General features: G+C 34.8%; 1 protein-coding gene across 4 annotated transcripts in view; it reads right to left on the bottom strand.

Moving 5' to 3' along the window:
• Positions 1 to 20617, bottom strand: part of FXR1 (FMR1 autosomal homolog 1) — a 55973-nt gene that overhangs the window by 13707 nt on the left and 21649 nt on the right. For all 4 annotated transcript variants that reach the window (XM_068546294.1, XM_068546291.1, XM_068546293.1 and 1 more), the window contains exons 4-11: positions 14024 to 14095; positions 13459 to 13607; positions 13136 to 13229; positions 12564 to 12680; positions 11090 to 11260; positions 9304 to 9382; positions 5554 to 5663; positions 915 to 1001 (exon numbers count right to left, since the gene is read on the bottom strand). In XM_068546294.1, coding sequence (XP_068402395.1) covers positions 915 to 1001; positions 5554 to 5663; positions 9304 to 9382; positions 11090 to 11260; positions 12564 to 12680; positions 13136 to 13229; positions 13459 to 13607; positions 14024 to 14095 — 879 coding nt within the window. The remainder of the gene's footprint in view (positions 1 to 914; positions 1002 to 5553; positions 5664 to 9303; positions 9383 to 11089; positions 11261 to 12563; positions 12681 to 13135; positions 13230 to 13458; positions 13608 to 14023; positions 14096 to 20617) is intronic.

Genomic DNA, 20617 nt, shown 5'->3' with positions numbered 1-20617 from the left:
ATGTTTACACACAAGCATTAGAATAACCTAGGGGATGTTCAACAGACAAGTGCTGAAATAACCTATTTAAACAGCTAATAATTACACAAAATTACCAGATCTAGCCTTCAAGGAGTAAAAACTCTGCTAAATGAGGTAAGGTACCATTTATGACAGGTACTATTAATAACCTACTTTCCTATCAAAATAATGACACTTGAGTTCTGACCTAGATGAACTGGCAGACTTGGTCATTCAGAGAATGAGGCCATTACAGGATGTGAATGAAGGTAAAGTGTCTAGAGAAAGCTCTTGGCTAAAAGGCAGTAGAGTATTGGAAAGATGAGTTTTAAAAAAAGGAATGACATTATCAGGGGTGCTTTCAAAATATTAACACAGCAGCCAATGATATGAGTGACTAAAAGGAAAACATAACTAGAGACAGAGCAGTTGAGATACTATAAACAAGAAAAAAACAACAGGAATAAGAAGAGCAGAAAATGACAATCCAACTTATAGGGAATTTCTTTTCTAAAACCTTTTCGCTTTATTCATCAACCCAGACAGACTATATTAAAAACAATGGTTAAGAATTATCAACTGATATCTATGGGGGTAGTACATGTGATTCAGAGAATATCAGTTACCAAGAAAGCCCACCTTCATTCCTGGTTCTGTGTCCTATCTGCATCAAACACAAGAGTGACCATGTCTTAAACAGTACGGAAAAAAATGTAAAAGTACAGAGGGAAAGAGAAAAAATGTACATGAGGCCAATCATTTTACTACAGCAAAAGACTTTTAATATTCTCACGCAGAAAGAAAGGGCAAATATGAAGCTGAATTAACAAAAATATTTAAAGACTTAAAATTTACTACAAATATAAAATTAAAGTTTAATGTGTAGAGCAACAGGATATGAACACTATACAAACCTTTAGATAAGCAATATGATACTCTAAAAGAACTTGCACATTTCCAATGCTTTCTTTAGTGCCAACAAATACAAATGGAACCATCCCCTGTAAGAAAACACAACATCCTCAGTATTTAATATTTATGTTTTCTAATTTCTAATTCAATCTAATCTTTTAAGTATATATACCAACTTTTAAAGAAATTTTCCATCAAACTGGCATGAATTTTCAGACTAGATATATCACTTCAGTAGTGCTTTCCTTAAAAACATAATAAAACCCATTAGCCAGGTCATCCCTATAATATGTGCTCAGATAGCAAAACTTTCAACATGTGTGTAATGGAAGGAGTACTTCGTGACCATTAATAGAATTACCATCTACAGACTCTCAATATTCACGCAATGTAAAGAAATTACTGATATGGGCAAGTAGTCACCAGTTATTAAAGCAAATGAAAGGATTAACCCAGACCTGGTTTACTTAGCTGAATTTCAAAGGAGGAAGGTTTAAAAAAGTGAGGAGGAGGAGAATATGATGATGATTTTTTTTTCCTTTAAAGAAGTAAACTTACAGCTTCCTACTGGCTAAGGGCAATGAACAGATCCTAAGTAAACTCACCCAATCACAGTGTCTTTCCTCATTTTCTTGATTTTACAGAATAGTTCCTAACAGTTATCTAAACAAACTGGCTTAACTTTGGAATCTAAATATGGAATTAAGTGTGGCTTAACTTTTTATTCTACGTAAGAAACTACTATGTGACTTATTTTCAAGATAATTTTTTAAAAATTTAATTGAATTTTAGTATGGGAGATCAAAAAGAAGAAATGCACCAGGACAGTTGCTAAGGCTACAGTACAGAGCACAGCTATCATGGAGCTTAAAGCTGTAGTGACTATAAGGAAGTAATTACAACTAGGAAGGCATGAAACAAGGGACTCTAACTTAAGCTTATTAGGAAGTGAGAAAGTCTTGACAGTGTCCTCAAAAATTCACATGCAGAAAACAGAGGATACAAAGTGAATAAAAGACAGGGGAGGGGAAGAAAAGAGATCTAAAAAGTTTTAATCACATACTGTATTTCTGGGACTATATTATTTACGTTCATTATTTAATGTTCATTAAAAATTCACTTTAAGAAATATCCCAATTCTACAGCTGAGAAAACAATTTGCTCCCCAGCCAATTTCATATCCAGTTACTTAATTCCAAATAACATCCACTTGTTAACTGCCAGAATCTATGCTAAGGAATAGGATAAAGTCCCTGTTCTAAAGGTAATCATAATCTCAGAAAAGATAATAAACCTTCCGATAATAATCTCATTGTACAGCATTAGTGACATGAATTTAAAAAGCACAGGAATATTAGGTAGAATGTGAATTATGCCATCCCAGATGTGGAAATTTAGGGGAATTCATAAGAATATTATTGTCCTTTAAAGTCAATATTAAAAATAAATAAGACTTTTACAAAGTAGATAAAGAAGGTAAAGTCTTTCCAAACAGCTGATCTGCAAGGATTAAGAGAAACAGAATGCCTTGACCCCCAACTGGAGATAGTAACCAAGTTACCTCCAAAGAAAAGGAGCAGTAAAAAGGCATCCTTAACTGCACGTATTTTACAGACTATTTTAATAGGTATTATAAACCATTAAAGAAAAAAAAAACTGGAGTAAAGAGTAAATGATTATTACTGAATATATGAGTTTATATCTAAGTTATTTCAGTGAAATTTCTAGATTTAAAAATATTTTTTAAACTGATTATTTACAGTTAATAGGTGACACTGAGACAAACTAGCACTCAGAAGAAAATAAAGCTGATCCTGCTCCTGATAACATTACACCCAAAAAAAAAAAAAAAAAACTGGAGGGAAAAAACTAGAAATGCACTTCTGAACAATCTATGCCCTGCCAAACATGACACAAAATTGCACAAGTCAGAAGGCAAAAATATTTGCCACATACATAAAAAGACTAACTTACTCAAAATGTAAAAGCTTGCACACTTCAGTAATAAAAAATGACAAAAAATATGCAAAGGACAATCTGTTTATAGAAAATGTCTTTCAAGCAAATGGAAAGATAACATGTACATCTTCTGGAATGGCACTAATTAAACTGTGATAAAACTCAGTATTGGCAAATATGTGGAAAGCAGACATTTTCTATACTGGTGGAGGAATGTGTGGGAAAACTAACAAGATCTAAAAATTTAAATGCCATATACCCTTTGATCTAACAAATGCACTTCCAGGAATTTACCATTCAGTCACAAGGGATCTTTGTTGCAACATTATTTTTAAGAGCAGAAGACACAAAAAGGCAACCTGACAAGTCTAAAATCTATGAGACATGATGGAAGAGAAAGACATGAACAGGACATAAATATAATTTATTTTTTACACCATACCTTTCTGTGCTATTCTAACCTTTACATAAACCGTGTTTCTTTTACAAGTAAAAACTCAAATCTAATCTTAAAAAACCTGAATTAACTGACTTCAAATATTTACCAGGTGCCTACTCTATACAGTTCATTATGCTAGGGAAGAAGGGAGAATATGAGAATTTGATTTCTTGACTTCAAGGAACTCCGTAACCTGGTTTGGAGACATAAGATAAACCAGAAAACAAAATTTAAGACTTAAAGAAAATCATTAAATACACAATTATATAGACAATAAAAGCTACGGTATACAGGTGGAAAGGTCGTATCGGGCTAGAGATGAGTCACCAAAGACTTCAGAGTAAACAAGTTACAAACTGAGTCTCCAGGGGATTTAGACAGCTTTTTTTTCCTTTCTTTTTGGCCATGACACACAGCTTGCGAGATCTTAGTTCCCCAACCAGGGATTGAACCCAGGCCCACAGCAGTGAAGGTGCAGAGTCCTAAACACTGGACCGCCAGGGAATGCCCCTAGACAGCTTAAATTGTGAAATGGTGGCCCCAAATAAGCCAATATCAACCTTCAGATTTGTTTTCACATGCAATGTTTTGAAAATTGAAAAATTTTGTGTACTGTTTAGGTTTCCAGCTTTTCTTTAAAATATGGGAAGAAACAGCAACACATAATACATGCATTCCTACACAGCAACCAGATTAAACGTGAGAAGCACATTTCTTTCCTCCCTTTCCTATCTTGTACATCCCAACTTGCTTCGTAATTTACATAATGTGCTTGGTATCTTTTAGCATTTAAATTTCTTAACTCTGGCACAGAAATGGAGGTAACAATGACCAAAACTACAAACAAAGGGAAGTACAATAACTTCTTAATTTATGAAGGAGGGCCTAGAAGAATTAGCTTGCAACAAGATGGTAAATACTGGAAAGCAACTGGGAATAAGTCAAGCTAAGGGAAGACTTAGATATTAGTATCAAGCTAAGAAATTTATAATTGAGTCATTAATGACCTTGCCCAGTAAACACCTTGATCTTCAGATCAATTTTAGGCAGTGGCTGTATGCCAAATGGATCACCATTATTTTATATATTAAGTATAAATGGGGACAGTGCCAATTATAACAGTATGACACCCTCGATTTTAATCCTCATCTTAAAGTCAAGAAAAAATGGGATTCCCCCCCCCCATTTGGGGCATGGTGCTTGCTTAAGAATCAGTTAAAATTACTTGAGGTTCACAGCAGTTTTTGAAGCAGTGTAGGATGAAATCAATCCACAAGTACTCGTTTGTATAATAGTAAGTCATTTCTTTTCTCTCATTTGTTTTTAAGTGTGTATTTACCTCCACATTCTAACTAAGTAAAAGGAATAAAGGAAATGGTATCTTTCATAGGCATCTTTACAACATCGAATACCAGCTGTGAGGCTATTTATCTGAGCCAAAATCTACAATTTTCTCTGTCTCTCTCTCTTTTTTTTTTTTTTTGAAAAAAACTTACTCTGTCCGATAGGCAAACAAACTCTCTAGTTATCTATCATGCAAAACTGAGGAAGCTGTGAATGTACTGCTTTCTGGGAGATAATCTGGGGGAAAATCCTTGCCTTATGTTCAGACATGCAACTTATACAGAGTTGACCACTGGAGCCACAAAGATGAGAGATGCTTACAGTGGTGGATGAGAAGGAAAAAAACAGCACTATGGACAAGACATCAACATGTAAGAAAAAGACTGAAAAAGAAATTTCAGAAAGTTGGCATCAGAATTACTAGCAACATAAAGCTTAAAGATTTCAATTAAAAAATGGTTAGGGCTTACAAATTTAAAAAAAAAAGGTCAAGAAGTGTTACTTATCAAGAATTCCTTCACAGCTGACTGTTTTGTTTAGAATATCAAATTCTTTACACTCTAAGTACAAAAAAAAGAACTGTTAGGATTATCAGTCTTTTTTTTTTTTTCCCCCCCCAAAATTGGCTTTTTTACTGACGTACTGAGAAACCAGCCAAGAGCCCAAGGCCAACAACTGAAAGATGACTTGTTTTCTAAGTGTGTTAAGCAACATTATAAGGAACAGAACTTTTTAAAAAAGAAAAATCTGCTGCAGAGCATAAGCAGTTCACCGGATATAACTTTTCTAAAACAATTTTCAAAATATAAAAAATAGTACTGTAAGTCAACCAGAAAACGAATGGGGGGCAGGGGGGAGGGAGACACACAACACAGGCAAATTATGTTTTAAATACTTACATCTTCTCTAGGTAGTTTATTTTCATTGTCTCCTTCAATTCTCACCCGAACCACACCAGATTTGTCTACTATTTCTTGAATAACTTTGCCATTCTTCCCAATTACTTTTCCTTTAATAAGAGAAAACACATATAATGGTAAGTTAAAAACCAACACTGCTTATCATTTCAACACCAGCCCAAATAATTTGACTTACTATCAAATTATAAAAACCAAGCAAAACTTCATCTTCTTACTCTCAATTAACTCACCCTAAAGACCACTGAGGAACTTTATCCTTGGTATGAAACCTTCTCTTCGGTACGCCTAAGGCAACTACTATTAACTGAGATTGACAGTGCCACTCACATGTAAGCCATTTTCAATGTCTAAATATTTTTTAATATGTTCTATATCATTTTTCTATTTTTAAAATATCAAGTCCAACCCATTTATTTCAAAAACTTAGATATATAAATGAAGGCAAAAAGAAAACTTTTGGCATTAAACACATCAATTTGTTTACATTTATGACATATTACATATATTATTATTCAAACAACTAACAAAGTCATCAATCTGGCTTTTATTTTCAAGTTCCTATTTGTTCAAAAGACACCTGTGACTTCAAGATTCTTTTAAAATGAATATTCTCTTCACCAAAATAAAATGTTGACATTTAACAAGTATTACATTTTACACCTGTAAGTTTTTAAAGTACTGCAGAACTGTACAACTACATACAACATGTATATAGTCTGCTGTCTTCCTAGATATGAAATACTGTAAAATGACATAAAATTCAAATTATTTACCTTCTCCACACTTAACTTGTAAGTCTGTCACAACAGCAGTTATTGAGTATCCAATAATTAGAGGAGAAACTAAAAGGAGGACACGAAGATGCTCTTCCCCTTAGGAACTCACTTGTTATAAAGCTAACATACACCCATAAAGTAACAAAGCAATACTGGGTAGTGTTACCTGGTAACAGAAGTAAATGTTCAAGTAACTATCAGTAGATGAAATAGATGTATCCTAAGTTAACAGCAACATCTTATTTGTTAAGTCCAAATCCTCAATTAATTAAAATTTCATACTATATCAGCAATCTATTTCCACAATAAATTAATTTTGGTTGTAAGAGGTTAAAATATAAGTTTCTCCTATTGCATGCTTGAGAGAACAGTTCCCAATAAAGAATAAATAAGGGGGGAAGGAGATAAATAAGGAAACAATGGCAACAATAAGCCGGTCAATACAGCAGACACTATTATAGGATTTTCAAACCTCCTTGCCCAATAACCCTAAGTTTAAAAGCAGCAGCAATTGAACAGGTAAAAAGAAAAAACAAAGGAGTAGGACAGGGAAGTCACATGATGTATGTCTTCTCTGAGCAGCCCTAGCAGCAGCATATAAAAGCAACCTTCATGTTAACACAGTGAAGCTCAAGCAGCAACTCCATCCTTGACCCTGATAAAAATAAGCAAATATCTTTTCGAAAAAACAGATGGATATATCATACCCCCTCCCCCAAATCTTTACCCCTTCCTTCTTGTGAACTATACCAGTGCTGAGTGAATATCCATCACCCTTCTGGGGTCTGTGGCAAGGACCTACCTGCAAGTTTTATTTAGTCCCACCAGAGACCGTCAGTATTTTAACTGATCATTTCCACAGTTTAAATTCCAAAGCATATTGACAAACTGAAGCAGACCTGTAGCATAATGAGCACTGAGCATAAATGCTGAAGGGACAGAGTAGAGAAGTGATTAAGGAAGGCTTCCAAGAGGTGAAAAGTTTCAATTAATTTTCAAATCAACGTTCATGTAATACTTTTGATTTGGGAAGGATGGGAATGGTCAACAAGTCTAGAACCCTTGGAACCTGAACATGTGCGGGAATCCTCTCTGAAACTTACCTACCAAGTAGTCCTCATTCCCATTTACGTCTCAGTCCTCTTTTTTTTCTTTCACTTGGACTAAGAATGTACTATTTTTCAAAACACTGCTTCACCCAGAAAACATTTTGGAGGAAGATGTAGTACTACTATTATACACACCAACCAACTGAAGTCTTTACTTCTGAGTATTTCACCAATGCATAATAGTTGCTAATATTTATTTTCTAAACAGTAAACAAATAACCCAAATCACCAAAGCCAACCAAGCCAGGGTGGAGGAAAAAAAGAGACATGACAGGTACTCACATCACTGCACAGATAAATGAATAAAGAGAAAAATCTGAGAGCTACAAATACATCCAATTTCCTTATTTCTGAAATATCAGGAATTTTTACTTAAAATTAACACTACCACGAATTCTACAAGACCAAGGCTATCTTCTATAGAATTGTTGGGCTGGAAAGAACCCTGACTCCCTTGGACACACTCACCTCCAAATCATTTTTACAAGTGAAGAAATCTTAAGTTAAATTATGTTCTGTAAAAGCAGCAACCAAAATGTTAGTACTGATAGCTGTCAATAATAGAGTATTATATAAACAACAAAGGGGATCATTTTCAAAAGCAGCTTTCTTGTCAAAGGCAATTTCATTAGGCAACAATAAACATTTGGTAACTTTTTGTATCTTAACATTTATTAAAATTATGTACAATTCCTGAGACTTACATTTAATTTTAACCTCTCAACTCATAATCTCCAGCAATTCAGTGTACAGTGAACAGTGGTTTCTAAGAACAGATTAAGTGGAGCTTACTTAACGGGTAGTATATCATACCCATCCAAACGTTTGGGCAGAAGTGAAAAGATTTTTATACAGTTGAACACCACGAAACTGTCCAAATTCTTGTGTTGTACACTATTATCCCAAGTGCACTACTTGTTACTGGCCAAAACAAACATCTTTTTTAATAGTGGAAGTGTTTTTTTTTTTTTAATTTTCACCTACTAATGTTTTACAGAATTTGACAAGTAAAACATGTATAGAATCTTCCTATAGGTGTAACCATATATAAATGGAGCCCAAGGGGCTCTAACTATTTCACTAAGGTCAAAAAACTAATGAGATTCAATAGATGACAAAAAAAAAAATCATAAAAAACCATTCCCCTAGTAAATTTTGCTACATCATGTTGATGCTTTATTTATGCCGAACTTTTAGGATAATCACTAAGTATTTAACATGTGACCAAAGCTTCTCCCATATGTCTCAAACAGCATTTTAAAGGACAGACAGCACAGATGTAGAGGATATTAATAACAAAGCTGTTAAACAACTAATCCCAAACTATAATGCTGATTTAACTGCACCTTCAAATTCAAAAATTGTCACTTAACTTATAACCCATGGGCGCAGCAGTTTTCACTGAGTGTCAAAAACTTAATAGTGAAACCTCCCCTCATATCATCATCACCATCCCTCTCTCCTCCTATGACTTCTTAAACTTTAGTCTATGCCTTTGCAACAACTATTACTTACTTGAGGCCTACTGTGTAGAAGTTTATTACCCTATTGTTAGTCCACTCTTACTTTTTCTTCTACATTAAACAAAAAAAATTACCACAAATACCTTCTCAAAAAGTACTATGACAATTTTGATGGATATATGAATGATAAAGACATCAAGCAAATGAAAATATTAAGAAAGAGGCCAAAGGATGAAAAGGCTTAAGAAAAACTATGACAAACTGTTATAAAAAAAATACTCTACATAACTTTAAGATATCAGAAAACGCTAATTTTCAATTAAGTCACTGTATGTAATTCAATAACATTTAACTTATTTAACATTTAGTAGAAGTACTTACCAACAAGATTCCTAGGAACCTGAATAAAATCCTCCACAAATTCCAAAAAACCTCTAGCCTTTTTTACAGCATCAGCACTCTGGTTGGGAGAGAGGGGAAACAAACATGAAATTCAACCTTGAAGAAACCCACAATCTACAAAAAAAATAAAATAAGAAAAACTGAATTATTACGCTCTAGTACAAGATTCTGCTCCGACCACCAGAGTGACATTTCAAGTCAAGTAATGCATGAAGTACTTTTCCAACAAATTCACAGTAATCATTAAACAGCTAGGAAAGAGTCTTATACAACCAAAATGTTAGACATCTCTAAGGTCCCTTTTAAGCTCCTGAGAAAACAAGAGAGTTTAACTTACTTACATTAGCCAAATTTTAACCCAATCCTAAATACATCTGGCCCACACTCCTATGCTGAATTCTCCAGGTGAGTGTTAAAAAAAAAAATTGTTCATGTTGTCTGTACTATCTGCATTGTTTTTTCATTCTCAACATAAGAAATGATTTAAAAGGCTGTTTCTGCAGACGCATTTAAAAAAAATTACCTACTGATAACATCATTAAAATTCCTAATCGCTAATGGTTATGATTTTAAAAGACTAGAAGATGGGGGGGGGGGGTGTCTTCTCCAAAAGGAATTTATAGTTCTAGTAACAGTTAACTTCCACTTCTAATGTTTGTCCTTTAATAACCATAGGTCAAGTATATTGTGTGCTCACTGTATTATACACAGCAAAAATTTTAAAACCGTATTTAATCCTCATAAACTGTAAGGTAAGCACTATTATTATTCTCATTTTACAATTCCGAAGATTATGCAGGGAAGCTGAGTAACTTTCTCCAAGCCCTCTCAAAGTGGTAGATACAGAATTCCAATTCAGGCAGTATGGCTCCAAAGCCTTTCATCTTAATTACTTTGTTATATGGCCCACTTCTAACGGTTTCGGAAGTAAAAATCAGGCCTCTAATAAGATTTACTATATGACTCAAATGAAAAGTCAAGACTTGAAATTATCACCCCCAAAAAACTCATTTACTCTAATGTGAAGGATGGCCTCAATGAAGAAAAGTCTGATTTATTTTTCAGATTATTTTCCTGTCCACACAGATGTCACAATTAACCAGTGACAAAATATTATTCAAATTCAAGTTCTACAAAAGCTATTCTAGGGCTTCCCTGGTGGCGCAGTGGTTGAGAATCTGCCTGCCAATGCAGGGGACACGGGTTCGAGCCCTGGTCTGGGAGGATCCCACATGCCGCAGAGCAGCTGGGCCCGTGAGCCACAACTACTGAGCCTGCACGTCTGGAGCCTGTGCTCCGCAACAAGAGAGGCCGCGGTAGTGAGAGGCCCGCGCACCGCGATGAAGAGTGGCCCCCGCTTGCCGCAACTAGAGAAAGCCCTCGCACAGAAACGAAGACCCAACACAGCCAAAAATAAAATAAATAAATAAGTAAATTTACAAAAAAAAAGAATAATCCTCATTTTAAAAAAAAAAGCTATTCTATTATATGCTATTTATAACTGCCAGTGCCCGACAGTAAGCACTCAAAAAATATTTGAATAAATTATCTGTAATGCACATAAAACAGAGTAAAATTCAGAAGCAGTTGATTAAGGAACTTTTGAGAAGAGTACACATTAAACACAACCTTTAATCCCCCTATATACATGTAACGATTGCCAGGCTGATTAATTTAAAGCATTACATCCTTCGGAAACTGAAATTCCAGACAACAGTTAACATGTTATAGGAAAGTTACCCAAGGTGGGGGACAAACAGCTTACCTCACCGTAGATTCTAAATGTTCCAGTATCTTCATCTAGCTCAATAGCTGTAACTCCAGGAACCTTTCTAGCTTGCTGTATGTTACTACCATGTGTTCCTATTGCCAGGCCCATCAAATCTTCTCTCACAACAAATTCCTCATGAAAAGCTGCTGCAAGTTGTTTTGTGCACTAGTAAAAGAGGCAAATTAGAATTTAAAAGATCAAAAAAATTTTTGTACGCCTATGTTCATAGTATTATTCACAACAGTCAAGAGGAGAAAGCAACCCACATGTCCACTGAATGCAAAAACAAAATGTGATATGTGAGTACCACCAGAATTATTCAGCCTTAAAAAGGAAATTCTGATACATGCTATGACATGGACAAACATTGAGGACATTATGCTTAGTGAAATAAGCCACTCACAAAAAGACAAATACTACATGATTCCACTTACGAAAGGTATCTAGAGTACTCAAATTTATAGAAACAAAGTAGAATGGTGGTGACCTGGGGCTGGGAGGAAGGGGAAATGTGAAGTTGTTTAATGGACACAGAGTTTCACTTTTGCAAGATGAAAAGGTTCTGAAGGTTGATCAACAATGTGAATACACTTCTCAACACTATCAACTGCACACTTAAAAATGGTTAGGATGGTAAATCTTATGTTTATTTCACTATAATTTTTTTTAAAAAAGAAAAAGAAGTAAGAAAAAAAGGAATAAAGGAAATTCATTTGGGGTCATATAATGGAAGGGGAAAAAAGGTTGACCTGTCTATCTAATCATGGTCACAGAAAACAGTAATTCTAAAACAATTTTCCAGAATTACTGATACAGGAAGCTCTCCAATTCAGATGATTCATGTTTCAAAACTCATTCACATATCCCTTGTTTGGAACTTTTAAATTAATAAGGGCATTAGTGTACTTATCCTAAAGATAAACGTACCCTAATTTCTCTAAGACAGTGTGTGTGTGCACAAGTGCGTGTGGGAGGGGGTGGGGGGAACACATCTCCTAATAGTGTGGCAGCGAAGAAGAGGAGAAAACAGGAATACCTTAGGATGGAGAGAAGCAACGATAGGCTCTTTTTTAAAACTACAAGCCATGTATCCTCCTCTCTTCTTACCCAGGAGTCGTTACAGTGAACCAGTTACTAAGGAAGTGCATTGTGACTGATACAGGACAGTAAAAACCAGCAATAAAGTTCTACTGGAAATCCCTAGTGAGTTTTTAAGCTCTTTGGCACCTGTCATCCAAGTCCTAACAAATAACTCAACAGGCATTTAGCTGACAAAAGGCTATGTTTGATAAAAGTAATAGAAAAAAGTAATTTTTTTAAGGACACAATGACTCCAGTTACTAGCCATAAAACAGGTCCCAAGTTGCCTTACCTAACAGTCAAGTAGTTTCAGCCGTGGAACTTGAACAACATACTCATGAAACTAAATGGAACACGCAAAAAAACTTTTACAAGTAAACCCACTTACTTCTAAATGCTTAGTGGCCTCTTCATTTCTGGACATAAGCATCAACTTCGTACGAATACTTCGCAAATGCATGTCACTCAAAATATTTACTCTCTTCACAGTTGCTTCACTGGCAGACTATCAACACACAATTTAATCACTCAAAAACTTAAATCCTTTTTCAAGGTAATACAAACACAACCTTCCACATAAGGCCTTCCTTGATTTTCGTCTACTATACTTCTCTCCTCACCTAACATGCACCGCCCCTCCGCCACAAGTTAATCTTACTTTGCTTTCTTAATTTCCATATTACTTAGATCTACTCTTCAAATTATGATTGGGGGGGCGCGGGTGGAATCCAGGATCCCATACATTAAGGATTTTATGATGTAAAGAATATTATATTGATTTTTCCTCCTTACTCCAGGAGAAATTTACAAATTAACAATTTTATAACTGCAAAAAAATTTCTCCCACACTGTATTTTAATAAAGTCACTATAAAACAAGTTAGCTTTTATCTTTTGAAATATTTAATTATAAAATCTGTACAATATTCATTATCTACCTTAAAATATGGAGTTACCTTACCAGTATCATTAGCTGTGTGGTTTCTGGATGGTAAAAAATTCTGCATGCTCCTACTGCTTTCTTAAAATCTTTATGTGCATTTTCATTAGCACACCTAGGGAGAAAGTAATTCATGGGTAAGACCTAAATAATAGGTTAAATTTAGAGGGCAATTATAATGAAAACTCAGTATTTCATTTTGACACCACCCATTAAAACTTTTGTTTGTTAAAAAGATTTTCTATCAAAGTTTTTGACTGGGCGTCTGGGGAAAAAAGTTTTTTGTAGCACTGAAAAATCCTCTTGATTCACAAATCAATTCAACAGTAAACAAAATTACTCACGCCTCTCTCAAATCCTCAGGAACATCCACTGTGCATTTAAAGAAGGTATTTTTTTTGACAGTTTTATTTTGATTGACAGGCCGAAGTCGTTCAAATGTGACTATTTCATTGTAAGTGGCATCACAAGCAGCATATTCAATGACATAAAACTAAAAGACATCAAAATATTTTAAAAATCCCATCTGAACAAAAATAATGAGCTTTAAATGAAGTTCTAATTACCTTGCTCAGTTTAACCAGTAGACCCTCCCCCTTGTGGCACAAATACTAAGCACAGCTTAGTTACATCAATCTGATTTGCCTAAACCAGATTATACATTCTTACAAGCATGAACTATGGTGGTCCTCACATGCCTGTGTTATTTATACCTCTGGAGAGCAGTTTTGGTGTTTGCAAATCCAGAACACAAATATAAGTTACTGGTCTCATGACTTTTTGAAAGGCATGATTAACTATTTCTGAAGTAGGCTTTTAACAACTAAGAGTTGGAGTAACATTTACAGAACCAAGAGTGGAGGTGTTTCCTTGGAAATCAGTCACAAAGCAAGTTTCAACATCACTTACTTCTCCTTTCATCATTCGAACTTTAGCCAACCACCATCCACATGGTTCTTGATCATTTGCTCTTGAATACACCTGGCAAGAAAAAAAATGCCCTTATTCCTTCATCCAAAAAGATTTCAACACTATAGACAATGACTTATTATAAGCGCAAACTTCCATTAAATTCAAGAATCAAAAATTTTATTGTTAAGAGTAATACAAAGAACAGCCCCTGCTCACCGCAACTAGAGAAAGCCCGTGCACAGCAACAAAGACCCAACACAGCCAAAAATAAATTAATTAAAAAAAAAATATTGTGAACAAAATGAAATTGGTGTACTAAACATGATTTAATGAAAGTTATATACGCTTAAATTTTACTACTGAAAAATAAAACTGAACCCTCTTTGGGCAATTTGGCTCCTTGGAAATCGAATTCCAAATTCAAGACGGTTTACTAAACATAAATATTATTTTTTTTTTAAAGAGATTTATTTATTTATTTTCGTTTTTATTTTTTTGGCTGCATTGGGTCTTCGTTGCTGCACAGGCTTTCTGCAGTTGTGGCGAGCAGGAGCTACTCTTCATTGCGGTACGCAGGCTTCTCACTGCAGTGGCTTCTCTTGCTGCGGAGCATGGCTCTAGGCGCGCAGGCTTGGTAGTTGTGACTCGCGGGCTCTAGAGCGCAGGCTCAGTAGTTGTGGCACACGGGCTTAGTTGCTCCCTAGCATGCGGGATCTTCCTGGACCAGGGCTCGAACCCGTGTCCCCTGCATTGGCAGGCAGATTCTTAACCACTGTGCCACCAGGGAAGTCCAAGTATTATTTTAAAGAAATGCTTCTTACAAGACAGTTTTACATAGTGTAAAACATAGGTCTTTCAGTTTCTGTCAACACTGTTCATCTTCGAGCATGGCATTCTGATGATTCAAGTATCAGAAGTAAGGATAAGCTAGAACCTTAATAAGATGTATTTTAAATCTGTTATCAGTATTTATAAAATGTTGAAATTAAGAACTGTTTTTAGAAAGTTTTTAAAATTTCTTCCTATTTTAAAATTCCTTCAAGGTATGACATTTAAATCCCTTGCTGAGGAACTTAAATGTACTAAAAGTCTTTGAACAAAAAAAATTATACACACATTTAGTCCATCTAGCAGAGTACATACCTTACAAAACCTCCTATGCAAAAAAAACCCTGTATCTTATGTATTCTATAATTATCAGCTATTTTAAAATATAATACATTAGAAAAGTTTCCATTGAGAATTAGACTTATTTCTTATGACACAGCAGTTTGTTTGATATATTTTCAATACATGAGAAGGGGGGGGAGGCTGGGAAGAGATGACTAAGAAACACTCACAAAAATCTTGATTAAACTAAGGTTGCCCCTACACAGGTGGGCAGAGAAATCTACCAATCAATACATGTTAACAGCCATTTGTGAAATAATGCAAACAACTACTGATAGGCAAACAGTTTTGGAAAGCCTGAAGCTTCTATCAAGATGATGATGAGAGTAATCTTCGAAGTGGTGGAATACTGGAACTAAAAGTAAATAAGCCAAAACTTCATGATCAACTTTACTGCACACCATGATTAGAGAAAAGCTATGAGGGAAAAAAAAGCCTATATACCAATGAAGCTCCAGTGAACTCAATTTTAGCTTCTGCATTTCTTATATGAGTAAATCTAACTATTTCTTGACTCTATCCTTTCTTACAGATCTTCCAAAAAATAAGAAATTCTTACTTTTAGAGTAAAATAAAACTCATTGTCTTGCAACTGTTATTAAGCATCCAATGAACCCTTACATATATCTAAGACAGAATCCAGGAACCTTATTTTTCCTACATCCTAAAATACTCTGCCATCTTCTTTGACTAGAAAGAAACAGACGACGAAGAAATGCACATTAGTCAATCCAATTGGTTAAATATGAGTGATGTAATTATAGAGCAAAGATGATAATATTCTATTCGATAAAATTAGAAGCCGTCAAAAGTTCCAAAATACAATCGACCCTTGAACAACAAAGGGGTTAGGGGAGTCAACCCTCCATGCAGTTGAAAGCTGAGTGTTACACAGACGGCCTTCTGTATATGCAGTTCCACATCTGTGAACTCAACCAACCACTGATCATGCAGTACTGTAGTATTTTCTATTGAAAATAATCTGAGTGGGAATTCCCTGGCGGTCCAGTGATCAAGACTCTACACTGTCACTGCCGAGGGCCCAGGTTCAATCTCTGGTCAGCGAACTAAGACTTTCACAAGCCGCATGGGGGGGCATCCGAGTATACATGGACCCATGCAGTTCAAACCCATGTTGTTCAAGGGTCAACTGTATTCTTAAACCATTGCATTCTGATAATTCAAGTGTGTAAGATGAAAGAGAGGAAATGATAAACTAGAGCTTATCAGAGATGGACTTTAAATCTGATATCAGTATTTACAAGATGGCTATGTTCTGGACTTATGCATGATAGCTGATGAGCAATAGGTTAATATTCAGAAAACTTTGCTCATTTTAGGTATTTGTATTGTCAAAAACCAGGAAAACATGAAATAAAAACTTGGATTTCTTTGTTTAAATGCTTATTAAAATATCTAATAATGTTTATCTTCACCATCCTTTTATTCTTACCTCTGTAAATTTATATGTAAAATGACTTAAAAATATAAAAAACAATAAAAATGGCCCATTAGACTCAAATGGTAAATGTTGACTATTTTCCCTAGTATACTGAGAATTAAAAACCAAAAAGAAAATCCTGAGAACAAGGGAAGTGCCCTTTCCAAGCACTATCTTAGAAAGGCAGTTCAGCTAAACAGACTGGTATATCTCTTGTTGATCTACAGTGGATGGGTGCCTCAAGCTTGAATGCTGAAAAATGGGTCTTAAAATAAACTACCTGTTCTATTTCACCAAAGAATAACCGTCTAGGAATCTGGTTTTCTATGTAAGTTTACCTACAAAAAAGAATAAAACATTGTGGACTGTCTTGCAGCTTTAGTTCTCATTGAACACTAAAATGCTGGATTCCATTTTATACTTACATCCATCTCTGTAAACTTCATTAATAACGGATCCCTGAAAGACAAAGCCTCTCTCATAAAGCCAAATTAATCTAAGTTCCTGGCTCAAATCAAAATGCTATGAATTTGCCTCCACTTTTGTGTTGTGGGTCAAATAACATCCTTTACAAAATGAACAGTGTACTCAACACAATAAAAAGTCATTTTAATAACCCAGTGTTAAAACCACGCCCTAGCGTACTATGTCCGAGATGTAGATTACTGAATTTATTTATGACTACGTCATTGGAGTAAAAAGCACCTCACAGAAATTCCCTTCAGATTTCAATTCACTTAAATCCCCAAACTATTCCAAGAAAGCAATTCACACTCTAAGGCAATGGCCCTCATTTCTCTAATATTCTAAGTTTCTTCAAATCCAAGAAAGAGCTTAAAAAAAGACTAAGGAGTGCCCATGAGAGACCTAAAAACACAACAGTACCCAGATTGAAGAAGGCTACAGTTTCATGGAAGAATCAAATTCCAAAAGCCTATTTCAGTATTCTTTCTACCAAATGAACCCAAGTCAAACCTTACTGGCCTCCAAATTCTAGCACACAACCAAATTATGACTTAAATGGAATTCCAGTCTGGATCCTAATGTTATCAGCTTTTCATTCAAGTTAATAATGTTCAACGATGCCTTTCAAAGTTATAACCAAACAGAAATAATGTGAACACCAGCAGACAATTTCTACCAGTTTTTACCTAATTCTAAATAATGTTAAGCATTAAACTGAATGCTTAATCATAATAACCTGTCTTACAACTACATGAAAGACGTTTATTGAGTACTATTCATATCTATTTCATCTCATTACAATCTATGAAGAAACAGAAAATGTACATTAGGAAAGCAAGCTTAACATCTAGAAAACACTAATGTGATTTATCTACTTACACAACAGTATTATCTCATTAGTATCTGTGGCTGATACTTTAACAAATGGGTTTCATAAGTCTTGGAAACTGGCCAATCCCCAAAAGAAAAAGATACAAGTAATAAAGAATATGTTCACCTATTCTTTAATGTATGAGCATTCCCAAGCACTAAGACTAACAATGCTGATTTCATATTATGAGAAAGACTGACTAACTACAGACAGCTAAAATTTTCAGACTGGTTGCAAGAATCAAACTGAAACATTTTAGAAGGTAAGATGTAAATTATACATGTATATTGTATTTGTCATATAAGTAAAATACTAAATTAAAAAAATTGTAAGGTAAGGGGGCTTCCCTGGCAGTCCAGTGGTTTAAGACCCTGCACTTCCACTGCAGGGGGGCTTGAGTTTGATCCCTGGTCAGGGAACTAAGATCCCGCATTCCATGCGGCATGGCCAAATTTAAAAAAAAAAAAAAAAATTGTAAGGTAAGGGAGTGTTCTACATCAAATTATTCTTAATCCCTTTATCAAATTTCTCTCAAGGGACCTATCCCAGGATTATAACTAAATTATAAAGATGCAGAACCATAATGTCTGACTATCTGCCATAAAAGATGGAAGAAAAGGCATACATCACAAGAACAAAAACTTGCCAATCTGTATTTCAACCAGAAAACTTCACAATTCAAAAAAAAAGTTTTTATATATCAAATATGTTAAACCCAAGAGGAAAAACTTAAGAAGTCTTATAAAATTATCTATTAGCTTGAGATGTCAGGTTTCCTATGTAACACGTTTGTGTGTTATTAACTTGCTGAATAAGGTAGGCATCTTATAATAAAAAATAAGGCCCCTCACATGTGAAATCACTGGGGAAAAACTCTTTCTACTGCCCTTCCAATATCCCAGAACATTATACTATATATCCAGCTTAAGAGAATCTAAAGAACTCTTCATTTCCCCATCATCTCCAACTTTACAAGCTGAGCATTATTTTCTTAGCAATCTTTTTTTTTGGCCATGCCACGCGGCTTGTGGGATCTTATTTCCCTGACCAGAGATCGAACCCAGGCTCTCAGCAGTGAAAGCACAGAGTCTTAACCACTGGACCACCAGGAAATTACCAATTTTCTTAGCAATCTTTTGTTAACAAAATCAACTATTAAGCAGACACTTGTCAAAAAAACTTAATTATATTAAATACTTTAAAGATTTAAAAATACATGCCACTTTTTAAGATATCAAACACAAAGCCACCAATTAGGTTTAAAAATAAACCTTTGAATCTTAAACTTTTCAAAACCAACTTTCTATTATAAGCCATATAGTGTCTTCTTGAGGCCACTACCAGACACTAATTTATGTTTTATAATTTCATCTAAGTCTCATAAATTGGCTGGAAAGGGCAAGCCTGAAGTAGCCAAACATGTTTGTAAAGTAATAAAATTTTAGAGTAAGCCATGTGAAATCGCCAATATTTAACCATACCTGACCTACAAGAATGGAAAGTTCATATGGCTGAATTTTTTAATTATTATTTTTTAATAGAAGCATAGTTGATTTACAATATTGGGTTAGTTTCAGGTGTACAGCAAAGTGATTCAGTTTTGTGTATATATATGTGTATATCTATGTCTGTATATATATATATGTGTATATATATTCTTTTTCAGATTCTTTTCCATTATAGGCTATTACAAAACATTGAATATAGTTCTCTGTGCTATACAGTAAGTCTTTGTTGTTTATTTTATATACAGTAGTGTGCATCTGTTAATCCCAAATTCCTAATTTATCCCCCACCCCTTCCCCTTTGGTAACCCAACTTTGCTTTGTATGTCTGTGAGTCTGTTTAGTAAATAAGTTCACTTATGTCATATGTTAGATTCCACATATAAGTGAGATCATACGGGGACTTCCTGGCAGTCCAGTGGTTAAGACTCCGCACTTCCAATTCAGAGGGCATGGGTTCAATCCTTGGTCGGGGAACTAAGATCCCACATGCTGCGTGGCGCAGCCAAAATATTTAAAAAATTAAAATTTAAAAAAAATAAGTCATCATAAAGTATTTTTCTTTGGCTTACTTCACTCAGTATGATAATCTCTAGCTCCATCCATGTTGCTGCAAATAGCATTTTTCATTCTTTTTTATGGCTGAGTAGTATCCCATTGTGTGTGTATATATAAGTACGTACGTGCGTGCGTGCGTGTGTGTGTGTATACACACATCTTCTTTATCCACTCATCTGCCAATGGACATTTAGGTTGCTTCCACGTCTTGGCTATTGTAAATAGTGCTGCTGTGAACACTGGGGTGCCTATATCTTTTCAAATCAGTTTTCTCCAGATATATGCCCAGGAGTGGGATTGTTGGATCATATGGTAATTCTACTTTTAGTTTTTAAAGGAGTCTCTATACTGTTTTCCATAGTGGCTGCACCAATTTACATTCCCACCAATAGTGTAGGAGGGTTCCTTTTCTCCACATCCTCTCTAGCATTTATTATTTGTAGACTTTTTGATGATGGCCATTCTGACTGGTGTGAGGTGATATCTCATTGTAGTCTTGATTTGCATTTCTCTAATAATTAGCCATGTTGAACATCTGTATGTTGGCCATCTGTATGTCTTCTGGAAAAATGTCTATTTAG

The sequence above is a fragment of the Eschrichtius robustus genome, chromosome 6, assembly GCF_028021215.1.
Source record: "Eschrichtius robustus isolate mEscRob2 chromosome 6, mEscRob2.pri, whole genome shotgun sequence".
Taxonomy (NCBI): Eukaryota; Metazoa; Chordata; class Mammalia; order Artiodactyla; family Eschrichtiidae; genus Eschrichtius; species Eschrichtius robustus.
The sequence above is the reverse complement of the archived record's forward strand: the minus strand, read 5'-3'. Positions and strand labels throughout refer to the sequence as shown.